Source organism: Daldinia loculata (assembly GCF_022478755.1).
Source record: "Daldinia loculata strain CBS 113971 unplaced genomic scaffold F4817scaffold_17, whole genome shotgun sequence".
NCBI lineage: Eukaryota > Fungi > Ascomycota > Sordariomycetes > Xylariales > Hypoxylaceae > Daldinia > Daldinia loculata.
In genome coordinates, this window is record NW_026054871.1 from 36,884 (window position 1) to 60,520 (window position 23,637).

At 46.7% G+C, this 23,637-nt stretch overlaps 4 protein-coding genes across 4 annotated transcripts; 3 read left to right on the forward strand and 1 right to left on the reverse strand.

Annotated features, from left to right (window-relative positions):
* Positions 1 to 492: 492 nt before the first annotated feature.
* On the forward strand, positions 493 to 3,572 carry F4817DRAFT_364305 (beta-lactamase-like protein; the record flags this gene model as incomplete). Its single annotated transcript, XM_049306736.1, has 2 exons — positions 493 to 638; positions 712 to 3,572. The coding sequence occupies 2 exons, from the start codon at positions 493 to 495 to the stop codon at positions 3,422 to 3,424; spliced, it is 2,859 nt and encodes a 952-aa protein (XP_049160139.1). The 3' UTR covers positions 3,425 to 3,572.
* Positions 3,573 to 5,424: 1,852 nt separating this feature from the next.
* F4817DRAFT_64812 (uncharacterized protein) lies at positions 5,425 to 6,785 on the forward strand. Its single transcript, XM_049307717.1, has one exon. The coding sequence runs from the start codon at positions 5,791 to 5,793 to the stop codon at positions 6,613 to 6,615; it is 825 nt and encodes a 274-aa protein (XP_049160140.1). The 5' UTR covers positions 5,425 to 5,790; the 3' UTR covers positions 6,616 to 6,785.
* Positions 6,786 to 7,234: 449 nt separating this feature from the next.
* On the forward strand, positions 7,235 to 9,120 carry F4817DRAFT_314692 (LrgB-like family-domain-containing protein; the record flags this gene model as incomplete). Its single annotated transcript, XM_049300443.1, has 5 exons — positions 7,235 to 7,288; positions 7,362 to 7,592; positions 7,650 to 7,761; positions 7,821 to 8,825; positions 8,930 to 9,120. The coding sequence occupies 5 exons, from the start codon at positions 7,235 to 7,237 to the stop codon at positions 9,118 to 9,120; spliced, it is 1,593 nt and encodes a 530-aa protein (XP_049160141.1).
* A 5,807-nt stretch (positions 9,121 to 14,927) lies between these two features.
* F4817DRAFT_64881 (CP2 transcription factor-domain-containing protein) lies at positions 14,928 to 18,915 on the reverse strand. The gene is made up of 3 exons (XM_049307718.1): positions 18,504 to 18,915; positions 18,170 to 18,325; positions 14,928 to 17,911 (listed from the first exon to the last, which is right to left on the reverse strand). The coding sequence occupies exons 1-3, from the start codon at positions 18,515 to 18,517 to the stop codon at positions 15,673 to 15,675; spliced, it is 2,409 nt and encodes an 802-aa protein (XP_049160142.1). The 5' UTR covers positions 18,518 to 18,915; the 3' UTR covers positions 14,928 to 15,672.
* Positions 18,916 to 23,637: the final 4,722 nt, after the last annotated feature.

Below are 23,637 nucleotides of genomic sequence, written 5' to 3' on the forward strand. Positions count from 1 at the left end.
ATATAATTATAGTACAGCTCTGTTAACAGGCTTTCCCCGAATTGACATTATAGTACATTTCAACATTCTAGAGTCATACTGTCCTGGGACCCCCCCCACCCGGGTAGGTATTATACCTGTATGTTTTCATCTTTAAATAAAATATGCATATGTAAGTATCAGGTGCCCAGGTATTAAGGTTATGTAGGTACCTAGGTACTTAAACCATGCCCGTCTGTACTTGGATGTGACTAATTCAACGCGTACCTGCACAAAATGGGCAATGAGCTGAACCTTAGCGGCTGCTTAGATAATACTAATAATTGACATGGTACAGATTACCGCGAATTCAATTTAAAGCATTCTAATCTTCCTTTGTACCTACAACATCTTTCAGTCAGTCAGTTTCCCCGGATTGGCGCAAACCTGCATCGCCAATAAACCATCAACCATCCCAAGCACTAAGAGTGCTAGAGAACCATCTATTAGGCCTCCTAATACGATGACGCAGTCATGTTTACCTTTAGCTCATTACAGGGAGCGCTATCAGAATCAGCCGCGTCGCAATCTATCCTTGAGCTAGATGGAGGTATTAAAGTTTTGGTTGATGTCGGCTGGGATGAGTCCTTTGACGTTGCTAAGCTTAAGGAATTAGAAAAGTATTCTATCCTAGTAGTCTTAATACTGTGATACTATTATTAACCGAATAACTAACATCTTTTCTGCCTACAGACAGGTGCCCACGTTATCCCTAATTCTTCTAACGCATGCTACAACAAACCACATTGCCGCCTATGCGCATTGTTGTAAACACTTCCCCCGTTTTACATCGATCCCAGTATATGCGACATCACCTGTCATCGCTCTAGGTCGCACCCTACTTCAAGATCTTTACGCCTCTACCCCCGTCGCTGCCACCACCATATCTTCTACTTCTCTCGACGAGGTCTCGTATGCAGCTCAACAGTCTTCCTCCGACATACTTCTACAAGCTCCCACACCCGAAGAGATCGCAACCTATTTCTCCCTGATACATCCTCTAAAGTACTCCCAACCACACCAACCACTTGGCTCCCCATTTTCCCCTCCCTTGAATGGCCTAACGATCACGGCGTACAACTCGGGTCGAACCCTTGGAGGCACCATATGGCATATACAACACGGGCTGGAATCCATTGTGTACGCCGTAGACTGGAACCAAGGACGCGAAAATGTGTTCGCGGGAGCGGCCTGGCTGGGTGGTGCAGGGGGTGGAGGCGCTGAGATTATCGAACAGCTACGAAAGCCGACTGCTCTAGTATGTAGCAGCAGAGGAGGCGAGAAGACGTCTATTGCTGGAGGCCGGAGCAAGCGAGATGAACAATTGTTGAACAAGGTCAAGACCTGTATTACAAGGGGAGGTACCGTTCTAATACCCACTGACTCGAGCGCTCGAGTCTTAGAGCTTGCCTACCTGATGGACCATGCGTGGCGAGCGGATGCGGCAACGGGCGACGGCCAGCTAAAATCCGCCAAACTTTACCTTGCGGGGCGCAATATTCACAGTACTATGAGATATGCCCGTAGCATGCTCGAATGGATGGACGATGGCATCGTTCGAGAATTTGAAGCTGTAGTCGATGGCTCTAGGCGAGTCAACGGCACAACGGATGGCGCCAAATCTGGTAAGGAAGCTGGTCCATTCGACTTTAGATTCCTGAAACTACTAGACAGAAGGGGTCAAATCGAGAAGGTCTTCGGTAGCGAAACCGACGACAGCTCTACGGCCGGCAGGGTCATCCTCGCAAGTGACTCTACACTCGAGTGGGGGTTCTCGAAAGACGTACTGAAACGGATTGCGCAGGACTCGAAAAACATGGTCATCTTAACAGAGTACCCGTCCTTAGCCTCGGAGACACGTCCGTCATTGGCGAGAAGTCTCTGGACATGGTGGAAAGAAAGTCAGGAACGAGCAAGTGAGGTCTCGAATGGCACAGATACTCACGAGCTCGAATTTACGGATGCAAAAAGGCAACCCTTAGAAGGTAACGATCTCGTCATCTATCAGCAATGGCTTGCACAGCAGCGTCAGCTTCAAACCACTCTTCAGAGTGGAGGGGCCAATGTGCTTGAAGCGACAGGGGATGTAGGCGATGAGGCTTCCGAATCAGAGTCGGAGTCGGAGGATTCCGACAATGAGCAACAGGGCAGGGCTTTGAATGCCGCAACTACGATGGGTCAGGCTAGTAGGAAAAAGGCTGCTCTGACAGACGAAGATCTAGGTATCAACATATTACTAAAGAAGAAGGGTGTTTACGATTTTGACATAAGAAATAAAAAGGGTCGAGATAGAATGTTTCCACACCCAGTTCGTCGAAAGCGTGCTGACGACTATGGGGAGCTTATTCGACCGGAAGATTTCCTAAGGGCAGAAGAAAGGGACGATAACGATGGTCAGGACCAAGCACATATGGGAAGAGATGAAGATGAGGAGAAACTTGGAAAGAAGCGGAAGTGGGACAACGCGACGACTTCTGGCAAAAACCAGGGTTCCGGTCCATCTAAAAGACCACACCTTACTCGTAACATTACCGATGAGTTTGAACCGGCATTATCCGATGGTCTCGTCGAAGACGAACTCGATGGAATTCCCGACGATCCAGACGAAACAAACCTGGGCCCGTCGAAACTGGTGTTAACAACGGAGACCGTTGCTATCAAGCTAGAGGTCGAGTTTATTGACCTCAGCGGTATTCATGACAAGCGAAGCTTGCACATGTTGATTCCCCTGATCCAACCTCGTAAGCTCATTCTCATCGGCGGAAGCGAAGGAGAAACCTTGACGCTGGCTTCGGATTGTAAGAAGCTATTAGCCGAAGGCTCCGTCAGTATCTACACGCCAAACGTGGGAACGGCCATCGATGCGAGCGTTGACACGAATGCTTGGGTAGTGAAGTTGGCTCCCTCACTTGTAAAACAGCTTAAGTGGCAGAACGTTCGTGGATTAAGCATTGCGACAGTCACAGGACGACTGCTTGCAATACATAAGGAGCTAGTTGTGCGCAGCGACGAGGAAGCCGCGAACAAGCGCCTGAAAACTGAGGACTCGACGGAACTTCCAGCTGAAGTAGTGGAGGAAGAACCTGTCGATCCCACACTTGACGTTCTTCCCACTAACATGGCCTCAGCGACACGGTCCGTTGCCCAGCCTTTGCACGTAGGAGATTTGCGACTGGCAGATCTGAGAAAGGCTATGCAGCAGTCGGGTCATACGGCAGAGTTTAGGGGCGAAGGCACGTTGCTAGTCGATGGATCGGTAGTTGTGCGGAAGACTACGGCAGGGCGGATTGACGTGGAAAGTATTGGTCTCCCGACAGATGGTGGCCCGGCTACCCAGCTTGGTGGCACTTTCTACGCCGTAAAGAAGACCATCTACGAGAGTTTGGCCGTGGTTGCCGGTGCTTAATCGATCGGGACACCACCGGGTTTTAATAGACGTCACGTGTATGACTACCTTGTAGGACTAAATAGGTGATGGAATAGATTTTTACGTCCTATTTCTTGTGATTTAATACGGTAGTCGCAGTATTTATGATAAGAATTAGTTACTCGTATTGCATTTTTATTTTCTAAGTGATATGTATCTTTGTAAGCAGTTTTGACATCACGGGCTGCATTATCATCGTCAAGGTTGTGTAAAGATTATTACAAATGACCATCGGCCACCTCGTCGTAACTGGAATTCTAAACCAGTTAATATCGATGGTCCTCCTAGAAAGGAAAGACCATTCTTCTATCGACAACGCGGCGATTGGATATTTGCAATTGGACTTTGTTCTAATGAGCTCCTTCCCGTCTCCTTTTTTTCGAGCCGAATATAAATGAATATCCCAATACCACGTTAAGGATACCAGCATAAGTAGAACCTATACATAATTAGGACTTTGAGGATACCTGCTCTTCGCGGCGACGATTTCGATTTGACAGAGAGTACTTAGATTCAGTCAAGGAATTACAGTTTGCCAAAGCTTCAACGAGCATACCTATGTTCTGCTGTATTAAGTAAGTTATCTGGGACTTATTAGGGTCATAGTCGAGACTAGAGTAGAAAGGTGAAAACTACTGGTACTCTGAGCTATTACTTCGATAATAATAATAATTACATATGAATTTGTTGATCCCGCGGTTAGGTAGAACATCGCGAGGAGATCTAGTCGAGTAAATCTTTTTTTAAAATGGTTGAGCTAGAGATAGTCTAAGTCGTACGCTCATGAGTATCTACGATACTGACTCGGGATCTGGATTAGCACGCTCTAGTTGATCCATTATGTAGCTATCATGCCCCTTATATGTAGCATACGAGTTTAACCTGATCTGTTACTATCTAGAATTATCGCCATAAAGAAAACCATAGGTATTGTTAAAACAGGCAATATTCTGCCGCATACTGCAGAGCCGTTTTAGCAAGCATTCATATAAAGCAAAGCTTTAAACCCCTATATTATATCTCGTAAATGGTATGTCTCCAAGCTGAAGGTGGTGACTAGGTACCTATTATCCGAGAAAGGGACAGGCTAAATATTCTGATTTGAAATATGGAGTAATGTATGATATTTAGGGAATTATTAACTTGACGAGTTGGTGAATGGGGGTTGAACGTTCTTGTACTCTAGTTTATACAATGCTGTTACCTCTACATCAGTTTATTGCTGTTGATATATACCTTATGGTTACTGTCTATTTAATCTTACACGCAATCAGACTTTTAGACATTTAAACCATCTTTTCCCTTCCTATAGTCGTATTATCTTATCCCGTAGGTTAAGCTTTAGCTTGTTCATAGAAGATTGTTTTGGTCCAAGCATAATATTCTTATAGTTTGGGTTGGATTAACTTTTTTTTTCAGTGAAGCATTTCTTCATGTATTCCTCTGAGTATGCGGGTTAGATCTGGCCTGATATTTTCCCTAGTGTACCGAGCTATTGTAATATTCTTGACTACTTGACTCCTTTCTATATTTTGGCGATTGCCTAGAATATCTTTTGCAGTGCCCCACCGGTTTACTTCCACCCAGCAAGCAGCCTTCCTCAGCTGATACATGATTTATCATTCCAATATGACATTGTGCATTGGCCACTCAGCTACCTCCCTGACCTGTATCATACTGACTCTACTGACTCTACTGCCAGAGAAGGTGTGAAGCTGCTGCCGGCTGCCAATACTTCATAGCATTCTTCATCGTCTTATCCCAGAAGCGCATATTTACAGATATTCAACCTGACGGCCTGGTGGAAATAATTCCTGGCACTTGCAACGAGATATCACACCTTCTTTATCTGTGTAATATTTCGCACTTGCCCTTCCGTTCTTTTCACCACAGTCACTGCCAACCTCATCGACTTTTTCCCACATCACCCATATCAAAACCAAGTATCTACCTACCTACTCATCCACCTTGACATCCACCTACACTACCCTTCTATATTCCGTCTTCCATATTCTAGGAAACACTTTCATTTGCGCGCGTGGAGGTTTTCATTTTACCTTCCTACCGTTTGCAATAAAAGCTCCTGTCTTGGTCGTCGTCCATACTCTATTTCGCCCTCTCAACAGCAAGACACTTTGCCTTTCGGCAAATCATTACTCGCGTCTTTTTACACGCGTCTCCTCATACGTGTTACCCTTCGTGTCCCGTAAAGGTTCGTATTTTATATCTACCCAATATTTACCATTATAATCTGTCGCAGACGGATGTCCATCTAACTGGCAACCATAGGCACCGCACTAAATCCTGTCTTCAAGACAGTGCCGCTCCGGATTCAGTCAGCAACAATGCCGCTACCGTCGTTCTCGAAGTACGAAGAACTTATCCCTGAGCTAAAGCTTGAGATCTGGCGCCAGGCCTCGCTTTCTCCCGGTGTCCATTACTTCAAGGTCAGACCGTGGATAGGTACACGGGGAGCCGATCTTCACGTTCAAAGGATCGAGCTCACTCCTTCTGGTCAGCCGGACTCTGATCCCTCCGTATGGAGAGCTCGTGCTAGCATTGCCAAGGCCGATAAATACTCATGGGAGATCGCGAAGAGACTTCTAAAAGGAGCATCGATTAAAGAACTCTGGTGTCCCCAGCGCGGGAATAATCCTAGCGCTGTAATTGATTGTGACCATGATCTTGTCTGCGTCAGGTTCCACGGTCTTATCTCTAACCCGTATATTGGACGCTTTGGCGACTTCGATAAGTTGGCGGGCATTAGGCGCGTCGCGGTCGAGTACAAGAATAATTGGAGGCCTTCCATCATGTACAATTGGCCTCTACCGACTTTCCAGTGCCTATGTCCTAATACATTCCACAAGGTCACAGTAGTTTGTCCCAAAGCGTTAGAAGACTTCATCCCGTACTTTCCGGATATTGAGATCTTCTACTTCATGGTCATGTTGACTAGCCAGACCATCAAGCCTCCTCCGCCGGCCCCAAGAGGAAAGAAGCGAAATCGACAGGGAATTGTTAAGAAGGACGGTGGCCAGCAGCCTGAGCCCGCACCGGTAGAACCACAGACACGAGGAAGGGTTGCTCAGGTGACTTCGGATATCTTCACCAAGTTCCGAGGTAGGTGCTTCTTCTTATACCTTACGGGAAAGAACAAGGCTGGACTTTAATTATTTTATGTATAGAAAATATGCTAATATGCCTGTGTAAATTTGTAGATATTGCGGAACGGAACAAACTCGACACCTTCGAGGACAGGGTGTTCACTTACTGCGAGGCGCGAGAAACCGACACGTCGTGTCTCCTTATGCACGAGGAACTATGGAAGGTCTTTAGCGAACTGAAGAACCTTTGGAAACTTGCCAAAACGAAATCACCGCCTCCTTACCCGGTTAGAGAACCCGAACTCAAAGTCCTAGTCTACACTGAATTGAAGAAGAGGTAGCTGTTTTAAATATAAGGGTCTGTAGGAAGCAGCATTATGGGCAAATCTTTCATCGCCGCTTTTGATCACAGATAGGGACGTATATCAATCTCGTTGGCATCTCCGAACCGGTAGTCCGGAGCAAAACCATGACAGGCCATCATCCAGTGGGCCGAGATCGGCGGTGCGAGAGGAAATAAATGTGGCTTAGCTAGTTGCTGGTAGATCATCCCCCATAAGAACAATGAAAATGCCTCGGTCATCCGGGTTTACCTAACATACAACAACGAATGAGTCTTCGAATAACTCCAATATACCCTTCCTTGTTAATTTTCTTATTATATTAATCTAATGATATTTCCATCATGGCAGCCCGACGTGAACGACTGGTAGACGATTTACTACCCGCCGTACAGCTTGTATGATCTTCGTAAATCTTCCCCTGATTGATGTATGCGAGTACATGCTAATAATCGAACGACTTCCGCACAGGCATTCCGGCATTCCCGGAGCAGCATCATACAATCATGGCTTTACGTGCCCTTTGGCATAATATTGATGCTGCTGGCCTGTTTTGGGGTTAATAAGTTATTCGGCCTTGGGTCCGTGCCTTTCCCATCGTCGGTAGCATGTCTCATTATCCTTTTTGCGGCGCTGCTGCTGTCCGAGCAACTTCTCGGTGAGCATCGGACAAAGCGCGTCGTGGCTACTATCGAGATCCCGGTAACTTGCCTCGTTGCACTCTTCATGGATGACCTTATATGCTGACGTTCCATCCAGGGCGGCTGGGCGCTGCGATGGATAAACGTCCTATTCACGCCTTCGTTCGTCTTATTACCCCTGAGCCCGTCAATAGGGGGAATTGAGGTCCTTAAGATAATCGCAATCTTTGGTGGGTAGCTAGAAAGAAGCCCCGAAGCCTCCAAGGTCCAGCCTACTGACTCTACTTAGTTATCGGGTTCCTCGTGATGATGGCTCTCGCCGCCTATATGACCCGGGCCTTACAGCTTATGCTCGGGTCTTCAAAGCGAGCTATGACGGAGCGAGCAGAGGAGCTTAGTCCCGATAGCGAGGATATACCTATGACAACAACCCCGGTACACGGAGGTCATTCAACCCCCCAGTCTGACGAGGTAGACTTGCAACGTCCCCTTCCATCACGGGACACCATCCAGGGGCATCAAGCAGACGACTCACAGTCAAGCCGCACCCTCGTAGACAGCGACACCGATCGTCCCAGCCTACCCCCACAAGCCCCCATACCTCCATCTAGATCAGACCGTTGGGCCGTAATCATCACCACTAGGCTAGATCTTCTAATCTGGAGCGCAATTTTCCTATCCGTAGGACTCCCCGTCTATTACGCCGCCGGGTACGCGATGCCGATGCACCTAAGCTTCAACATCCTAACGTACTTCCTGGCGATGTCCCTACCGGAAAATTGGAGACGGTACCTCCACCCCGTGCTCGTATCGTCTCTACTCACGGTTCTAGGCCTCTGGGTCCTTGGTCTCATCAAAGGCGACAGCCTCCCGTCTACCCTTGCTGCGTATAAGACAGGTATCGGATACACGGAGCTCTGGAGCGGCAGCCACGGGCTCCCGGGGGCTGGTAATTTGTTTGCCAGCGTGCTAGACGCCAGTATTATTTCTTTTGCACTGCCCGTATATCGGTATCGGCGTGAGCTAAAGCAACACTTCGCCTCGATCATAATTCCCAACGTTGCTATCTCCATCGGCTCGCTGTTCGCGTACCCGTATATCTGCTATGCTGTTGGCATCAGCGCTCAGCGTAGTCTTGCTTTTGCGGCCCGTAGCCTCACGTTGGCGCTTGCTGTGCCAGCAACGGCTAACTTGGGAGGTGATTTGAACACCGTAGCGGCATTGGCTATTATGAGTGGGATCGTCGGAGTGCTGGTTGGCGAGCGTATGTTGGCATTGCTTAAGATACCTCAAGGTAAGAGCACATTTTCCAGATTTTATGCCTCGTTTTATTTTCCGTATTTACAATCGGGGACCATACGTATTGACGAGCTGAGATTGACCACTTCACTTATGTAGATGATTACGTTACTCGCGGTGTGACGATGGGCGCCAATTCGTCTGCCATTGCAGCAGCGCTGCTCCTGCGTACTGATCCGCGAGCTGCCGCGCTGTCAATTCTTGCCATGAGCCTATTTGGCACTATCACTGTTCTCTTTACGTCTATACCGCCGATAACAGTTGCAATTCAGTCATTGGTACAACTGTGATCGTTGGGACGAGATTGGTGGCTGGTTTCTGATTGCTGCTTCAGGTCCTTAGACATGGTTTATAGACGACACATCTGTTCTGGCGTTTTGGTCTTGCCCTGGGTTGATACGAGCTTCGTGAAAGCATTTGGAATGTCCAACGGGTGTGCCGGCCACCTTGGTAAATTCCTATTGGTGGTCAGTTGACTCTGCTCCTAACGAAGCATGGGTGAATTTCGTTCGTTTAAATTGATTCACTAACTTAATCATCATATACACAACTATACAGGGGGCACTCGAAATTAAATGGAAGCTTACTATATAATAGATATAGATTCATCTACCTGAGTTATTATCCCGTAAGTACCCAGACGTCTTGCTTAGTTAACGACACAGGAGGTTGGTTTCATAATAGTAATCCTTATATCCGGCAAGCCGACTCACATACAGCTCAATATTTCTATAATTATATCGATTTCATAAACTAAAGTTCTAAACTATTAAAGTTGGCAAAATATTTTAAGGTAAAAAAAGAGAAGTAACATAAACATCACCTAATTAAGACATTACATCTTGTGGTATATCCGACAGTCATTCTACAACTCTAAATAATATTATATTAGGCGTAGGAAAATCTATCTTGCTATTATATATTTCATGTAATCTAAGAGTTTGGTTATCGGATCATGTATTTTAACCAGAGTGATACCTCCTCAGTTGAAGGCAGATTGACCCTAGATACGTAATGGTTTGATACATCTCGTAATCACTTCACTATCAATAATAATTTAGTAAAATAACTCAACGCTAGCAAGTATTATCACAGAAGTCCACAAGAAAAAGTAAAAAGATCTTGTTTCATACTTACCTCGCTGCCTCGACAGATCCAAAGCTAGCCAACGAAGCTTCATATAACAACGAGCCTAACGAACTACCAAGGCCTTAGAATAACATAGCGCGATTCAGCTCGGATACACATTAAACTCATAACCCACTTAGCTATCGAATTCCGGCGCCGTATCTGCATAAATATTAATTAATTGGGTTAAAACCGACTTGCAACATATACTATTTCGTAAACCCAAAGCCTTTATCTTCATTGATGGAGTTGCTAGTAACCCCTCCAAAGCTGTCTTAGGTACATTAGGTAGTAAACCATGTATGACGTCACCCGTTGAATTCGCAAAGATATCCCGACTTACCCGAGGACTGATTCTACTTACGTACAGAATATAAACTAAGGGGATATCCTCATTAGACTAAAGCGAATATAAAACATAACTAGCGTTGTTACGTACCTACTCTTTACATTTGTGGCATGCATAAGGCACTAGTAGGCCGACTTTACATCCGTAGAAGCAAACCTCCGCACGTATTAACAACACATAGTGTATTAAGTCAGCTACCTAGGTAGATTTCCATCATAGTTACCGGTTAACAACATCATTGATTAAACATCCTATCATATCGCAATAAGCTCGGGGTAAGATGCCACGAGGGCTAAAGGCTAGGTCTATGTATTAGTTCTCCGATACGACAGCAAACTCATGCTTGCTAAGGACCAGCTTCGGACTGATAAGTGCCGGAGTTCTCTCGGCCATGATCCTGTCCGGAAACAGTAACCGGACCGCCGATCGCTGCGGCGTTAGCTCACCGCCGTCAACGCTACCTCACTAGCCACTGTCGTCAGAATCCGAAGATCCTCGAGCAATATTGCCCAGTAAAGTCGACGCCCCGCCCCAGCTTGACATATGGTGAGGCTTGACCCAATTCTGCTCGTCGAGCCACGTCCCGACTCTATTTGCGTACGTACCAACGCGGGCGCTGTGGCAAGTTGTGGCACCGCTGTCAACTCAGGGACCATACGCAGAGGTGATTCGTCGTCGGCGAGCGCTCACTAAGGGCCGTTGTCGGTAGAAGATCTCCCCCCCTCAGCTGGTCTACTTAGGAGGTATGTGGCAAATGCGGATGACTGCCGGATGAGGAAAGTTTTCTACCTGATAGAGCCCTGTCATTGGCTATTGTGATACCGTGTTTCGGTCGGAAAGTCTCTTAGACTTGTGGCTCAGAAGTGGCAACTTTTACGTGTCTCAATGATAATCCATCAATACCTGCCTTAACACTACCCTATTGCGTTGAAATGATGTGGCTAGTGATCGCAGCGATGCCTGACCTCGTCGCACCGACATCGCCCAAAGAGGGAACCACCCCGGGGCGTGATATAACAATATGTGGCTCATCATCTTATGCTAGGATCGTATATTCTTGTGGCGATAGTAAGCTCTAGTGTAGATAATTTCTACAATCCCCTTGGACTGTATCGCTCCCCTGGAGAGCCTGTTTAGAATTATGATTGGCTCCGGGGCCTCTGCCGGTTGTCTAACGGCGGCCATGGTTCCTGCAGATACCGCAGCGAGCCATCGGTGGCGATCATTAGGCATCATACAAAATTGCGCCGGATAGACAATCTATCAGTGCTGGGAATGCCTTCGACCTCCCTGGTCAGCTGAAATGAGCGTCTCTCCGAGTTCTCATTGGATCCAGGCCTGGATGAGACATGCATATGTCGTAGATTGCGACACCACGTGGTATAAAGAGGCCTCCCTATGCTGTCTAGATCGGGCTGTTCATGAGAATTTTGTATAGACATCTTAGTTCCCGGAAAGTCGCATGGGCGTGGAACCGCTAGTCGATAACTCCAATACTAGATGGAAGACAACCCGAGGTTTGCGTTAGAGCTAGCACGATATGCTTCTAATGCACTACCGCCGACCTCTGAGCATAATACAATTGAAAATCCTCCCTCGCTTGCATAGTTTCTGCCACCGGTCGGCTCCGGCATGCTCGATCCGGACTCGCGGGGAGTCCGGGAGTTGTTATCGGGAGTCAAGCCTCCCGTAGGTCTAGAAGGACTGTGGCGAGTGAGCCCCCTGACTGCTGTTGTCGCTGTAAGTACCTGTACTTGGACCACTAAACAGGCCATTTTCTCAATAGACGGGGGTCTAGTTCGCAGCGCGTCACAGTTGCATATGCAGGACCCAATGAGCCCCAAATCACAGGCTATAACGGTACTGTATTCTCTTCCCACGCGCTACAATAAATGGTTTTAGCTGCAGCTCCAGGGGTATCCGTCGGCACCGGATGTACCTATTGAAGTAAACGCCAGCTGATACTTCCGATAATTAAACCCACTGTAATGCAATGCGATACGCTGAAATTACTGAGGGTAGCGCTAAAAATCCCTCCCACTAGGGCCTACCTGTAACTATCGTCTGAACCAACTCTGGTAGGGAGTCTTTGAAGACATTAAGTCAGGTAGCGAACAATTATATTGCCTTCATAATTTTGGTTGATGTTGATATGAATAAGCTGATTGGCGTCTAGGATTTTGCGATGTGACCACGAATCTCACTTTGAACCAGTTATTTCGTCTGTATGGTCAGTCGCACGGACGATAGGGCACGATGCTAAGTTTATTGTTTCGGTTCCCAAGAGTAACACATTAAAGGCGCCGTGTCTGAGATCCAGCGCCATTGGCGTCGTTGGAATTTCTAATTGCTTACCAACCATTTGAGCAAGGCGAACCCGCTGGACGGGCTTGTAGTTAGAGAATATGATTGTAGAGTTGATTGCAGAGTAAAATGCTAGTGTTAGACTGTTAGTAGATGCCATAGGGAGACTGATAAGGAGGTACGGTGAAGTCTCCCCGTGTAAGACTACCTGTCTTTCAAAAGCTCCTAACCTAGAAGATGTCGACACTATAGCTTCGCAAATATTGATGCGGACTTCTTAAGAGGAAAAAAAAAAAGATCTAGAAGTGAGCTGAGTCTCGTCCCTGCGTCGTGTCTTAGGGTTCTATCAGCTGTGAACCCGAGCACATAGTCAGTTCGGCTGGGTTGAGATAGGTACTTCGCGACCTAATATCTTACAAGCGCGGGGACGACTGTCTTCATCCTAGCAAAGTACTACATACCTGACGGTTCGGTATCACTTGTTCTAATAACTTGGAGGTCATGTACCATGGGGCATTTGCAGGAACTCCGTCTGCTTGGGCACCAGTAGTATAAGACATCCATCCATACAGCCGCATATCGAGTCGTACACAACCTTATAGACTAGACCAGTCTGCAGTCTACAGAACGCGCAAACCACTCGCCACAGCAGGGCGAATCTGCACTGCCCCAGTTCAACCCAGACGTCGATCATTATTTGTGGCTTTCGAGGCATTGGAATTTATTCCAACGTCAGTTCATTATCGTCGGAAGGCTGTCAGGGATGAGTGCCAAACCCGCGTCCACGTCGGAGAAATGGCGTGTATTTGGGTAATGAGGCGGTAAGGAAATAATCGGACATGAACAACGAGGATGGCCTTAGGGCTCTTTGATTGGAAAACCGACAGTCCTGCAGATAGTTGATCAGTTGCTCATGTCTGACGAGAAATGACGCTTGTCGCATCGCCTGGCGTCATCATCATTATCATCATCACCACCACCATCATCGCTATCATCCCTTTTTTGTTTCCCTCCTCCGAGATTATCAACCCCACACACGAAAGCAGAAATGTTAAAAAGAACGCATTAAAACATAAGATTGCGCAAGAAGCATTTAGTTGCTAAGCTATTACGACGGAGCGGGGGCGCGCTTTAAGTTTAGAATGAATGATCCTGTAGGTTAATGAGGAGTGGTTGTCAATGTTTTGTTTCTCTTTCCTTGTGTGTATCTGGGGGGAGGTATCTGGAGGGAGGATGTTTCGATTTGGGGAAGTAATCCCGGTCTGTTGTTTTAATAGGAGGGGTTGGTCGGTAGTGATTGCAGAATATTATAGGTAGATTAGAGAGATGAAAGGATCCAAATCACCTGCAGAGGATAGGACCCGGCGTTTTGGAGCCGGAGTTCCGCGTGCCTTGTGGGGTGCGGACTAAAGGCCCCAAGTTAGGTACCTCAAAAGCGTAATACTACCTATCAGCCCCACTAGAGCCATGAGATTTGGGGGTGCTTGTAGGGCCACGACTGGGTAGAACCTCGTTGGGCTGGTTAGGCGGGCATATTATTTAAGGTACCTACAGGTACCTAACCTTACAACAGTAATCCATGCTTTAATAAAAACAACTGTGTAAACAACCTCAGGGGCATTATGATTGGGTACGTAAGGCAGAAGATAGTATCGTCAACCCTTACATTCAACATTCACGTATCAAACACGAAATAGCCTAAGTCTAGGTACGCTAAGTTCTAGTTAACCAGGCACTTCCATCATCAATTCGATATTTATGCCGTTCTTTATTACCGCGCGATGTTGACAATCTAATAGGTAAATATCTCCGACTGCTTACTTAGGTATTTATCACTTACACGGATAACTTAGACGGATATGGCCCTAACAAAAGGTTGGGTACCTAAGCCTGACATGGATGTTGTTACAGCACGTCTTAATAAGCCTCCCAAGAGCCCAAAATGATCTAGGCCTCAGCCCTTCCAAATGCAATGTGACCATAGGTAAGGGGGTAACCTTGAAGATCCCGTCGATTAAAGTTTCCACCATGCCTCGATGCCGGCATAATCGGTTTGATGAAAACACTGTTTGAAGGGGCATCGCCCTAAGGTGAGGAGATCCTACGTAGGGAAATGATACCGCGAAATTAAACATAATACCGATCGAGATCGCCGTCGTAGACAGATTGGCGATTCTTGGGAGATTAAAGCGTCGTCATCCGGCTAAACTTATTTGGGTAGACGGCATCGAATAAGGCTTCTTAGTATCCAGACTAGCCCTATGACAGGGCGAAGAAAAACGAGTCGAAAAACACACAGGCTTTTAAACCAAATATGGAGAATTATAATGTATTTGATCGTTTTTTGTACATACCAAAAAATAACAATAGCAACTAACAAAATATTTAGGTAACAGCAAATCGTACAGAGTCCTATAGCATCATCTCTATATTAGGTAAACACCTTCTCATTATCCATAAGCATCGCAGGACCCGTCGCAGCAAAAAAGAAATCAAAAAATTATTATGGTAGGGTGAAAATAGTATAACAGTGAAAATGCAACATTTGTGGGGTAAGCTATATAGGTCTGCTCCGCATGCAGTGTAATACCCGGCCGCCTTAGTTGACCTGCTAAACCTTCAATATTTCCGAGGTACTCTGGGCTTCAAAGAGCTGCGTATATATATATATATGATCCAACTGGGTATATTCCATGACCAAGAAATTATGCTCAAGATAGCGTTCTGGCAGCGCCTAAACTCAAATAGATAATACAGGCCGTATCTTCTCTAATGTATATGGCATCATCAGTCTAAAAGACCCGAATGTCGGTCCGTCACAACAGAGGGATCGAAGAGAAACAAAGCTGCCCTTAAAGAGCATGGTATCTTTTGATGTGCCGTTCGAACTCCATATATAATAAATCAAAATTCCGCCGGTTGTTCGTTGGGTATAAGTATTCATGTTCGTCAACAAATAAAATGGCGTAGACCGGTTCCAGGACTGTCTTCCCGCCTTAGTGTATAACCATCGAAAGTAATAATAAACCCCACACCATAAATCCTTCAACACCCGTATAAATTAAAAAGTAAGTCGCAGTTCGTAGCCTGTTGTTGTACGAAACGCGCTGTGCGTCGAGGCTCTGTCACCATCAGGGGCATCGACGGCCACCATCTCCCATTCTCGCTTGGGCTGAGGTATACTTCGATCGACCTCGGCAACGTCAAGCGTCATATCCTGGCCTTCAGATACAGCCTGGATCACGTCGTCATCTACTTCTACTTCCAACCCACTCTCGAGGACATGGACGACCCGCACAATAGATGAGGGGTCGATAGCCCACTTAGCCGAAATTCGCGACACAAACTCCGATACTGTTCTCTGGGTTAGGTATATCGCTCGGTGAAGTTCACGTCTCTCGGGCTCGGGTCGATTCCGTCTGGCAACGTAGAAACAGGCGATGGGCTTCACAGGCCTCTCGGTCGGTGGCTTGTATGTTGGATCGACCCCAAGTGCTTCTATCCAACCACTTAAATTCCCGTCGTCATCTGTTTTGGGCACCTTTACTGGCATCTCAGACGCTCTTCGGGAAGCTGATGGCTCCCCGCTACTTGGGAAATCGTTCCATTGAGTGGCATTGGCCGATTGTGAATGCAAAGACATAGAACTAGGAGAAGGAGAGACGAGTGAAGAACCGGCTATCGAACTTCGTGCGCTTCTGATTTTCCATGCAGCGGCGTCTTTGGGGTCGACTTTGGTAAGATCGGTTGGCTCTCCAGGGAGGCTTACCGGGTGTAAGTCCGGATCATCTAAATCATCGCCGCGCAAGTACAAGATGCTCACAGGTCGCGTGCTTGTGAACATATCCTGTAGTGTCTGAAGTTTGAAGTGCAAGTCATCTTCAAGTGAGGGTCGTTGGTTACCACCGCCTCCGCCCGCGGAGCTGGCTGATGACATTGACCAGGTTCTTTTATGCTTCGGGGCTTTCCCTGGACGTTGGTGATCTTGGCCCTTAACGTGCGAGCCACCACCTCGTTTGCGTTTTCCGAAATCTTTCGCCCCGCTTTCCGCTTGAGCAATCTGTTGCTTAAGTTTGTCAATCGTCTTTTTAACATGCGCAACGTCATTGGAAAGTTTTCGTTCTGCTCCGTGGTCCCTAAACAGCTTTACTTTGCAGTAGCAGATTTCAGACGTCGGGTCTGACAAGGGGGACGAGTCGGTCGCCGATAAAATGCTCGTCTTAGCACATAGCCTTACTGGAATGCCTTTGACACCCTTAGAATGACTAAAGTCCGTCGAGAGGAAGTTGAAGCGGACCGCGATGTTGCACTCCGCGACACCATTAACACCTGGAGTCCAGACGACTGAGAACCCATCAAAGGAAGCCGTCTCAAGTTCGATACGGGTTCGCTTATCATCACCCTCAGCTGGTTGCCCGGCCTCAACATACTCGACTGCCTGTAGCTTCCCACCCCGCTGGTGCGCCTCGTTGGTCCCCCGACCTTCTTTCCATAGGCTCCAGCAGACGCCAGGCTTTTGTCGTTGTTGGTCGTCTTCGAAGGAGATGCGCACGAACGTTCGATATTTCGTGCCAGGTATAATGGGCATACTTGCCGTGGTATCGATTACTGCCAGCGAGTAAGCTTGTCCCTTGTTCAGGTACGTCACCGGAATCTCATCCGTGTGCTTGATCATCGCCGTCGGAGCGTTCAGAGTCGAGTGGAAACGGAACTTGTCGGCCGAAGGTGGCAGCAAGTGAGTCATGGGGGCGCCAAATTGTCTATGCTGGAAACCAATCATGTTAGGCGGTGACTGTGAGTGGAATGTCGCACCCATGGAACCTATATGATCCTCGTGACTATCAGAATCGAGAGGCGATCCGTCGTGGTCCATCGTCTCGTAGCCGGTATCCTGGTGTACAAATGATGAAGGTGCGAACGAAGGTTGAGGAGGAGTCGGCTGGATAAACTGGTTGTAAGGCTGTGGGAACTGATGCGGCGGTATGCCGTGATGAAACTGAGTGAGATCCATTAGAGCTGGTCCGGCCTGTATGGCGCCTTCAGTAGTAGGAAGCGACAATGGAGTTCCGAGTCCCATCCCTAGACCTAATGACGGCGTATGCAAGTCGCCTGCTTGCGGGTGGTAAAGCGTATTGGTGCCGCCGGGTGTAGGTGTGTAATAACCCGGCGGTTGGTTTGCAAATGTGCTGAAGGAGAAAGAATTGGGATCTAGCAACGAAGGGGTAAACCCCCATTCCGCACCCGAAGCACGCGGCGTAGGATCCTGATCTCGGAACACATCTTGACTTGTGCTTTGATGTCTATAAATATTATCCGGGTTAGCTTTTTAATTTTATTTATTTTACTGGCGTCTTCTACTACCCCTAGCAGTAGGATCATGCGTGTCAATGCTGAAGTTATAATCGAGCTGGGGGCCACGGAATACCCCGCGCTCAAAGTTGTCAAAAGCTCTAAGATGCGCTTGCACCGCCTCACAATCAAACCGCAAGACGCCATCGCGAAGGATAAAAGAGAAAATTTAGGCGTCAGGGATAAGTCTGAAAGAAATCGCAACATACTGTTCCTGGCCCGGCGGAACAAGAACCGAGTTGTCAGCAGTTACAGTATTTGGCGCCGGCACTCCTGCCACCGAAGACGAGGCTACCGACGTGATCTCAGGAAACTGTTGTCGGAAATTGGCAAGCAATTCATCGCCAGGCTTTTGTGAACTTGTCCTAGATTATATGTAAGTATGGTTAGCAAAGCGGAACGAAGATTAGGAATTGTCGCATATAGACATGGAATATAGCATAAGGCATAAGGCATCAACGAGATGGTGTTGTTTTCGTAACAGCCCACCGGACACATGCAAGGGCTGACCATGGTTGAAGTATGATATTAAGCATAACTTACCTCTGGCGAAACATCTGGAAAAGACTTAAACAGGCGCTGTCGCAAGACAGCTGTGCCGACGGGTTTGCAAAATAAGCCTAAAATGGAATTCTTTTATGGAATTTGATTAATGCTCGAGCAGAGGCATGCAAACTTGAGAGGTGTCCGCGATGTTAAACCCTGCTACGGAGGCGGCGCAAAGTGATAGGATGAATTGCGTATAAGTGAATTTGAGCAGACGGTAGCGCGTACGTGTGTGGATGTTGTTTCGTGAATTTTTCGTCGGCTGTTGATATTAAACGATAGAAATATCGTGGAGATCTGCGGCGCGGCGCGGCGCAACGTCTAGAACGATCGTGAGGGGAGAGATAGATTGGAGGGGCTTGTGTCAGAGTAATGAATCTAACAAGCGGTAAAAAGAGAGAGAACAGAGGTAGGTAGCGAGCGCAAGGATTAATATGAATAGACGCTGATTTGATAGGTTCCTAGGAGGGCGACCTGGTGGTAATATAGTACAGCTCACTAAAAGAGTGCGTAGTGGGTACTTGGACTTTAACGTGTTCCAGGTGGAATTGGTAGTACTTGTAAGAAATTCGCAATCTTCAACTAAGTCCCAACTTTGTCGAGTTCTCTGGACTACTGGGCTGGGCCGGGCCGGCCTAGCTAGCTACGGTCTTGTACGTATGTAACGGCTAGGGTCCTGTCAGGGTCCAGCGGTGTCGGTTTGCGGTGGCGGTGGTGCCAGTAGTGGTAGTATAAATTAGTACGAGCATAGAAGAAGTATAGGTGTAGTAGCTGTGTTAGGTCGTGGGCTTATGTATGGTATGTATAGTCATGGGACGGTGAGATGCGGATCGAAGACATTAGAGGGCCGGGACTCAGAAACATTAATAAGTTCGGACGAAAAGAGAAGGAGTACGGGAGTACAGGGAATACCAGAGAACGGATGGGACTTAAGGTACCGTAGGTAAGGTAGGGCAAGGTATGTAGGTAAGGTAAGGTAGGCTCTCGAGAGCGATTGTGAGGGGGGGCGTGTAGCTTCGTTAAACGAAAAGAGGAGGAGGGGTGTAATTCGAGAAATATTTCCACCATTGCACCGAGATGGTAGACGCCGCTGCGCAGACTTATACATGGGGGTATGGGTATGTATACCTGTCTCTTCGCAAGTCGCAGTCCCAAAATTGTACAATGACACTTAGGTTAGATTAGGTAGGTTAGATTTGCGCTACTCTTTTTGCCCGAGTTGTCTTTTTGTTGTTAGTCGCGCACCAATGAGAATTAGCCTTAGTACGATCTCATAGTAAGAGAATGGGGGGAGGTGAGAAGGTGGGAGAGGTGGGAATTGGGAGTTGGGAGTTGGGAGTTTGCGCGATTGTGGGAATGGAAAATGAGTGGAAGCTTCAATACAAGGTACAAATGCGCCCACCTCAGCTAGCTTAAACATTGGGTATACCTTCTCTAAAAGTGAAGGGATGATAGTCCGGGGCAGATGTAACAGATACTGCAGATACTGATAGATCTAGGAACCTCCAATTCGAGTCCCATGTACCTTACGTACAATGTACGGTACGTACCGGTACATGGATTAATATTCTTATCCCCTGCCCGTTAGGTAGTTGCCCCCCCATAGAGGCTTGTCCGTGCTGGGAGGGTGGGTACGTACCGGGACGGAGTCTAGCCGGAAGTTGAGGATATACAATGGACATGCAAGGTCCAGCCAAAAAGACTTCCGGCGTCTCCATGCCTTACAGTTATTGCTCCGTTTTACTGTGGGTAATGTTCTAATAAAAGAGAAAGGAAGAATTAAAAATGAAATAAAAATCTTATTACGTACGCTGTTATATCAAAACACGAAGCTATTCCATCTAAATTAATATAATTCACACGATGATAAGAACGGAAATTTGGTCTCGTTAGCCTTTGCACGTGTACTAAGCATATCTTATGTTATTATTTGTGCGCTGTGATATTGACGAACATGGTAGAGAAACGGACATCAGCTTCTGTATCTAGACCTAACTACTGCATTAGCCCCTGCGGCTGACCCAGATTAAGAGACGTGGCTAGCATATGATTATCGGCTCCAGCATTCAGCTGGCACCTGGCACCTGCGCTTGGATGGGCCTGATCGTGTCGTACGTGTACCCGCGGCATTTCAGACATGTCCCGCTGTAGCCATTCCGCAGTTGCAGAAAGGGGGCGGTGTTTCTGTGTGGCAAATGCTGAAGAATGGACGATACAAGTGAGCGCATATTATACGACATAGTGGCCGCTTTATGCCCACAGCACAGCTAGAAGAAACGTTATAGAGTTTTAGGCCGCTATTAACTAGGTTACATGTCATTATTCATTTGTTGTCATTTCTTAATAAGATATATGTGAAATGTAGAGCAGCACTTATACCAGTATGGAGTATGAATTATTCGAGGTTATCAATTATCGTAGCGACTTCTTCTCTAGTTTCGTCCAGATATTTTATTAACATTGCCTCTACTGGTAACTTTATCTGTTAAACTAACAAATAGTCGACATAATTACCTAGGGCAGCGAGATGACCCGTACGCATTTACATCGGGTTTCAAATGTGCCATAGTTTAATCCACACAAAATTTCATAAACATGCTGCTAACCTAGATACTTACGTATAGTACTTTTATAGAATAATAAATAAGTAAAGGGTAGAGGACCACGTTATAATTCCTTGATACCTAGCATGTGAATACTTCGCTTGTGTCTTAGCAGCTGTCAAGCGTGAGACGTTTTCTACTTGGAAAGATTTTGGTACATTTTAGCTACCACTAATAGGTTATTAGCGTTGTCATTAGAAACTTAGGAATATTAGAGGAAGCTAATGAGGGCATTGTCAATCTTTAGTCGGATATATTTGTCCGTCGAGGCTCGTGATAGATACAGTAAAATGGGTTATAAGCAATATGTTTGAGTCGGTGAATTAACCGCATATAAGCTATGGGGTTAGTCCCGCTCCTCGTTTCCGGCAGCGAGGATAGATTCTTAATAGCCCATTTCGCGTGATCTATAGGCCGATTGCACTAAACATTCTGCATGGACAGCAAGACAACTGTCGTTCACTCCCCACGAGATAGTGCACGAGATAGTGGTATGAGTAGTAGTAGCCTTCTAGGGAGGCCTCGCTTGGCTGGTGCAGTTTCGATCTACCTACCGCCGAACAATCCTACGCGGCCTCCTAAAGGGCTAGTACAAGCGCAAGCGACTAGTTTAACGCCGCTGTTTTCTACTGTGTCCCTTTTAATTTTCTCATGGCACGATCAGCGCATGGCACGTTTTACAGATTGCCAACCCTAATTCGCGCGTGCCGCTAAGGCCTGAACGAGGATGGCGTTTTTGTATTAAATATATATAGGCGAGCCTAGAATGATGTGGAAAAGAAACTGCGGGCTTCTCGTGGCGTCCTAAGCCTCAGCATGCTGCATACTAGACCCCGCCTCTTAGCCTAGGTATGTGGATAGGGAGATGGATAAAGGAACATTAATTGGCCTTTACACGAGATAGCATATACGTAAATGCTATGCTTGGGTGGTTTAGATAGAGCAAAAAAGCGAAGAACATACTGGTGGAGTTTTTTATGATGGGTGATAATCATCCGGTAAAGAGGCGACAAACTATTTTGGCTACGGATGTTGAGTTTGCGTAGCATGATCAACGTAAGAAATCCCCTAGCGAGCGAGATAGAAGAAGATTGGTAGCTGGGGGGGTCTTTGCATACCTAGATCTGCCTCCGTGTTTATTTTTAACTCTTGAATAATTGATTAGGATAGGGCAGTAGGTAATGGAGATTCCCGTGGCGTTGCAACATCACGTGGGGTGACGCACTTCTTGTGGCTTGATGATTACCCTAGGTACCTAACCTACCTATATTTTGTTCCTAATTATTTTGCATGCATTAGGTATGTTTCGACTCCGGTACCAGACCCGTCTTTAAACTCTTACCATACGGCGGGAATCTACGGCGATGAGATGCGTACCTGCTTTATTTACCTAAACTTTCATCTATGCGGGCAGGTATGTTCATAAGATGTAAGCTGGTGTTATATGTACTTGTACATACTATATTACTAAACCATCGAGGTAAACCATCGAGGGTACTACGCACTTTCTGAGCTATATGAGGTAGTCTCTAGAATTCCCACTGCCCTTTCTCTTCCCGTTGCTTCCTCCCCTCTCCGCCCGTTATCAGTGAGGTCCCGCCATCGCCCGCTCAATTTCCGCAAGTCGGTTTTGTAACCGACAGCCTATTACGACTCTTGAAATCCTTTTACTTTTTTAACTCAATCCTCTTTTGGTCTCTTCCTCCGCCGCTAGGTACTCTAGGATCTCTAGGATTTACCATAAAGCCGGCCCTCACCCAAGCAAAACCGCGCGCGAAAGAAATTGGAGAACTGTGGAGGATGTATTCATGCAAAAGGACCCAGAGCTTATTTCAATTTGTCTGCAGGAATCCACATTTTGACGTCATGACTTATCAGCCAGCGTACCCCTCGTCTATCATATCTGCTTATCCCCAGTTCCCCCAGCTCGAAAACGGTCTTCACCCGAAGTCGAGCGTTAGATCCGGTTCGAATATAGCCCTACTCTATCAGATATTAACTATCACGTCTAGCTTCGCAGAATTGCCCGGGCCCAATGTTGACAAGGTCTAATATCTTAATATAGGTAGGGTAAATGTCCGAAAAGAGGCTCTGGGTACTATTCTCGGCGTCGGTTATATATTTACTATGTATAGAGTTTGAAGTGGAAAAAAAAGCTCGGCCCTCTACGCCATGCAGACCGTTCCACATGTTACTCGGCATAAAAAAAATAAGAAACCCGCTATGTAGCGGTCAAATCCATAAACGGGACTTTCTGACGCTGAGGAGACGCATATGCGACTTCAAGCTAACTCTACTTAGAAGCATCCCGCGATATTTCGTTCTCTACCAATAGGGTTTAGGCTTCAACTCTAGACTTACATACATATCGTACACTTCGGACGCAAGCGCGTAACGGCAATATTTGTCAATTTTATGCATGTTAGATTTTAATCTTAAGCGCCTTTTTAATCGCTCTTTAGAGCGTACCTAGCCGCCGGGTTCCGATTAAAATAATTCCGCGTAAATTACAGTATATACCTTTTTTA